The following is a 5,909-nucleotide window of genomic DNA, read 5'->3' as shown; positions in this document are numbered from 1 at the left end:
TACTACCATCTTATCTCGAGCTCCTCCATAGGGAGCCTTGATCCACGTAATGCTAGTCGCACTTATGTGAATTCAGTCAAGACATGACCGAGGTGCGAGTCACTGGACTGTCTTTCACGTGCTTCTTGCATCACGTGGGATTTGGGTCTAACAATTAGTTCGAGCTTTCTTGCATCCCTTTCTCAAGCCCAATTGTGCTGAGAAACTGCATGCCCATTATCCTTAAACCCTCCAACCCAAACTTTACTCAAGAGTTCTTTATACTCTTCGTGACTCTTATCGGAATTCTGGTCGTTTTATTGGTGCTCGTACAGCTCTGTCGTGGGCACCAATCAATTATCGCCTGGTCTATCCATCACTATCACGAATTCCAATGCATCCGCCGTATTTTACGAAATGTTACACCGGACCTCCCTCTTCATCACATCCCTCCTTCCACTCGACCTTCGATGTCCCGACAGCCCGACCAGCCGGAAGGAGTCGACTCCGAGGACATCTCAGGAAGAACGTCTTCGGAACACCCGATGGAAGAAGAGGAACAGGCCCAACAGCACACATACCCCCCACGACCCCCGCCGGCAGTCATTCGAAACGAAGGAAACCCTTGGGCAACCGGATTTCGACGTCCCAGGTCTCACACCCCCGTCCCGTCCGTCCAACACAGTATCCGAGCAGCAAGGACAGCAACCCCCATCCCCGGCACCAGACACAGTGCCAGAGACTCATTGGACGGCTCACAGGTGGCTTACGGGACCAGCACTCAGGCTCGAGGATCCCACCACACGGTGTCGGCATCAGGATGGGATGCCGACCACTGGTCAGAGGTCAACCAGCCAGTACAACGACCTGTTCGGAACTTCGCCGCGGACTTCGCTAATCAGGCCGCCAGCGACCAGGAAATTTACAGGGAGAATGACCTCTTCAGCAGGTATCTCCGGGCACGGGAACAGGAGCAGAGGAGAAGAGAAGCGGGGAGCGTTAGCGCGACCACTTTGGTCAACACCAGTACCATCAACTCCCCACTGCCATTACCCACCCCCTTCGGCACCGAATCAGACCCATGGGCATCCACCGTCGACATCATCATCTTCAGCAACGACGTCCCCAGACAGGAAGAGCCCGACGCTGTCGCCGACAGGCCCAACGATAGTCGCCTACGATCAAGCAGAACAGTGGCGACGGACACAGCAGGGGGACAGGCCAAGCAGGAGCCTGGGCGAGAGTCTTCTCCTCGCCCCGGCCCAGAGGACGCTGGACCAAGTACCCAACCACGAGACCACCAGACCGACAACATACGACCTGGCCGACATTTCTCTTCTCGAGGGGGAAATATGGGACCAGGACGACGAGATAGGCGGCAAGGTGGGCGACGGGGAAGGAGATTCAATCAGGGAGGTTGGGGACCTTCCCTTTGAATCTGAAGAAAGACAGTGTATGGGGGAGGGTTTACAGTATGTGGCCCTGGGGGGGGCCATTTTTACCTACAATCAACGATTTTTGCAGTACGAGACAGGGCCGACACAGCCGAACGAGCCGAGGCATGGCAAAAGGACAGTAACCAAGCCATGGGGGCCGAACGTTCAACCCCCGGAATCGGCATTCACAGCAAAAACGGCATCATCTCAGCACCTGCATAACACTTGCACCCTATCCGGAACGGCATCTCGGCAGGACCAAAATCGATCACAGGCAATTCGGCAATATCTGGGACCAAGGAAGCTGCCGACGGAACCGCGGCCACCTGCCGAACAGCCGCCACCATACACGGAAACTACTAGCATCGCCCAAGGATGGGCACATGCACCCGACATGGAAATCCCGACCCCAACAGTTACCATTCCTGACATCTACCGACAACAGATGATGGAACACAAACTAGCGGGAAAGACGGCTACCGATTACTTCACGACATTGGAACGACTCGGTACACTTGCTGGGGTACGGGATGACATCACCGACACAGGATACATGGTTGAATGTATCAAGATGGGGCTACCACCCATCTACCTCACGACAATCAAAGAACAGTGTATCCTGGATGGATATGACGAATGGAAGGGCCGAACCATCGAGATATACGAAGAACGAAAACGACAAAAGGCCGAGGCGATCGCCATGGCATACGGCCATGGGATCCAGGAGCCCAAATAGTCGGGCATTGACTGAGCACAAGAACTCGGCCATGGACTAAATTAAGAAACTAACATTTTCTTTTTATAATATTTGGATCACGAGAATCCTAATAAACTCATAACTGCTGGACGACCAGTAACGATATCCCCAAGGAACCGAGGAACCACTCTTCAAACAAGACGAACGTTGTTCGAACCAACGGAACGCAGAACGATGGGTCGACCGACGATCAGGGATCAAAAATCGACCAAACCACGCGACGAGGAAATTCCCCAAGGAACCGGGGAATTTCTACACAGGACCGATCAGAAGAGAAGACATTATACTTAACCGACATATACTAATAACTTTCTAATTTCAGACATATGAAAAGGACGTCATACAACAACCCACTCTTCAAAAACAAAGGATGAACATTGTCTGAACCGACGGGAAGTATGATCCTCTGAGCTGACGAATGATTCTAGGAAAATCAAGATCGGCCAAAAAACCAAGGGCGACCTCCGCAAAATTCCCGACGGACCGAGGAATTTCTAAACAAGGCATTCAGAGGGCGGTTCCGTCACGCTCTCGAAGCACCGACATTATCCCATTGGATCAAATCACGGGAATGCCATGACAGGAAGGAAATGATGGAGGAAGCTATTTACGAAGAACAGAATTCGACTACCCTAGATCCGACGGACTGGATCGGAGGGGTAGCCCTAACCCCACAGGAAGGTTGACTCCGACTGGTGAATCATTCACCAACATGGTCGGCGCTTCTCGCACACTCTCCGAGGGGACGAATTATCCCATTGAAGCGCTAACAACCACAAACGATTCGACACACTGAATCAAACCAAACATGTGAACGACGGGGACCTAATTCATCAGAGATGAATCGGGAAGAGGTCTCTTCATCACCAAAGAAACATAAATGATGACTCGATCATCATAGATATCGAACCAGAAGAGATTCCCAAGGACCGGGGAATTTCTGCAAAAAAAGATTCCCAATGGAGATCGGAACTTCGACTGATGGGCAGAGCCGACTCCATCAAAGGCTAATCTTGGAAAAGTCAAGGGGAGTCACGAGATGGTTTAACAAGATAGGACCCAATGGAACGGGTCGCGAGGCGGCCCCAACACTCAAGGCGAGTACAGGCACAAAGAAAACTATCTTGGGAACTGGGTCTCATGACTTGACGAAACAGATACCGAAATGGCAAACGACTTGTCAGTGAACACCTCCCCGAAAGCAACCAAGTGCTTCTCGAAGGCCATCATTCGATCATCCGATCACCAAAAGGAACATCACAGGATACAGGAGTTATCATTAACGGTACCCCTGAAAAAACACCAATCTGCATGGGATAGATTCAACAATGAAACGGGTCCAGCAGATCGGCCATCTCCTGCCTGGAGCAGGAGAATTATAGACAACAGGAAGGACAAACGAACTTGTCCAAAGCACTCAGGAAGGACAAACTCCTCGTCGTAATACCAACACCCTCTGGGTAAGGGCATTACCCCATTGGAGTGCGCTTCAGGAGTACCGAAACAGGGAATGGCAAAGGAGAGCCTATCCAAACGGAAGGTTTCCATGGTAGGACCATGGGAACAAGGATGCAGATCCAATGGACCAGATCGAACCTGGGCTTCCTGAGGGCGACAATTAATTGCCTCTCAAAGCCTATCACTCGATCGAACGGTCGACTAAACCAACCAACAAGATATGAAGGGGATTAGAAGTAATGGTATCCCCATCAGCAGAAGACATGTTGCAGAGGACGATGGAAATGACTCCAAAAACATGAACCGACAAAGCGGCGACAAGGGAATGTTACACCTGTAACGAAACAAACTATGGGACATACAGCGAAGAGCAATGTCCACGACGAATACGATGGATTGACAGGCAGCCTGCCAAACCCAGAGCTGCACCTTTATGCCCGAATCAGGGCCTTTCGTCACCATGAACCAATGATTCCGCAACCGGGCTTCCCGAAAGTGACGACTATAACGCAATCATCATAGTCGATCGCTTCTCGAAGGCAATCATTCCGATCACCTGCTCAACGGAATTAACGTCCGAAGGATGGGCAAATATTACAGGACAAGATCTACGAGGGGTATGGTATACCCCAAGTAGTCGTTGCGGATCGGGGACCACAATTCATCTCCAAATTCTTGGACGACCCCAGTCATAGACGGACGGACAAACAAGAAAACCGACCTACTTAGTCGCAGAGCCGACCACGGCCAAGGAGAGAACGACAACAAGGAAGTCGTTCTGCTCCAACCAGAACACTTCCACGCCATGATCATGCCCACGGAAGAAGAGATGCATGAATGCATCAAAAGTGCGACGCGTGATCCATCCAGATGGGATCAACGGATAGCTCCATCACTCAATCATGAGCGGGGCCTAAAGAAGGAAGGAGGATTGATCCGTTATGATGAACGAATCTACATCCCAAGAGATCAGAAATTATGGGGTGATGTCATCGCCATCTGCCACGACCATGTGACTGCCGGCCATCCTGGAATTGCAAAAACGAAGGAACTAGTACTCAGAGAGTACTGGTGGCCTAAAATGGACTATGATATCACCCGATATGTCAGAAGCTGCGAGGTCTGTCAACGAGGCAAGACTTCAACACAACCCAGACCTGCCCCCTTACACCCAAATGAGGTCCCTTCGTCACCATGGACCCATATTTCGGTAGACATGATAACCGGACTTCCCGAAAGTGACGGCTATGACGCAATCATCGTCATAGTCGATCGCTTCTCGAAGGCAATCAGTCTATGCAAAGTATGGCATACCTCAAGTTATCATTTCAGACCAGGGACCACAATTCGTCTCCAAATTTTTGGACGACTTATACCGACTTTTCAATATCAAGAGGAACGCCTCCACAGCATACCATCCACAGACGGACGGACGAAAAGAACGGGGCAACCAAGAAATTGAAAAGTACCTACGACTTTTCATCAATTACAGACAAGATGACTGGACGGAATGGCTAGCACTGGCTGCATTCCAACACAACAATAAAATCCACTCTGCAACGGGTAAAACACCATTCTATGGACGACACCCACCAGTTGCGCAACCTGGACGAGCACATGCAACAACACCGGCTTCACAGGATTTTGCAACAACAATGGCGAAAATCCATAATGTTTTCAACGAAACATTGTTAACACTGTACACCGCACCCATATGCCCAAATCAACAACGACCACCGCCTCCACCTCCGGAACTCATCGACGATGAAGAACACTATGAAATCAATGAAGTTCTAAATCATAAAATCCGAAAAGTTAAAGGACGAGGCGGAGGCATGAAAACAACTATTGACTACCTGGTCAGCTGGAAGGGATACGGACCAGAATCAAATCAATGGGTCAACGAAGAATACATGGACGCCGATGCAGCAATCCACGACTACGAACAACGAATCAACAAGGTTAACAACAGGGTGGTCATGTTCAACATTATCCCTAGGAAATACAACAACATACCATTGACAACAAGACGGCGAATGGGTCCAGCAGAACGACCACCTCCGGTCAATGTCTTTATGAATCTCCGAAACCTACGGACGGGTCCAGCAGATCGGCCATCTCCTTCCGAGGGGGGGGGTCTACCCTAACTTAACCATCGGGACGATGGTCTTAAGGAGGGGGTAATGTTACGATTTTTCCCATTTTCCTCTATTTTCTTTTCCTTTCTCTCGGAAACCACCCCTATCTGTGCTTAGTCAAGGCGCTTGAACCAGCGCTTA

The 5,909-nt window shown here is 50.3% G+C and overlaps 1 protein-coding gene across 1 annotated transcript; it reads left to right on the top strand.

Moving 5' to 3' along the window:
- Window positions 1–449: 449 nt before the first annotated feature.
- On the top strand, window positions 450–1,415 carry BT62DRAFT_924472 (uncharacterized protein; the record flags this gene model as incomplete). Its single annotated transcript, XM_043184616.1, has 1 exon — window positions 450–1,415. The coding sequence occupies one exon, from the start codon at window positions 450–452 to the stop codon at window positions 1,413–1,415; it is 966 nt and encodes a 321-aa protein (XP_043033255.1).
- Window positions 1,416–5,909: the final 4,494 nt, after the last annotated feature.

Source organism: Guyanagaster necrorhizus (genome assembly GCF_019112545.1).
Source record: "Guyanagaster necrorhizus MCA 3950 unplaced genomic scaffold BT62scaffold_62, whole genome shotgun sequence".
Lineage (NCBI taxonomy): Eukaryota > Fungi > Basidiomycota > Agaricomycetes > Agaricales > Physalacriaceae > Guyanagaster > Guyanagaster necrorhizus.
The sequence above is the reverse complement of the archived record's forward strand: the minus strand, read 5'-3'. Positions and strand labels throughout refer to the sequence as shown.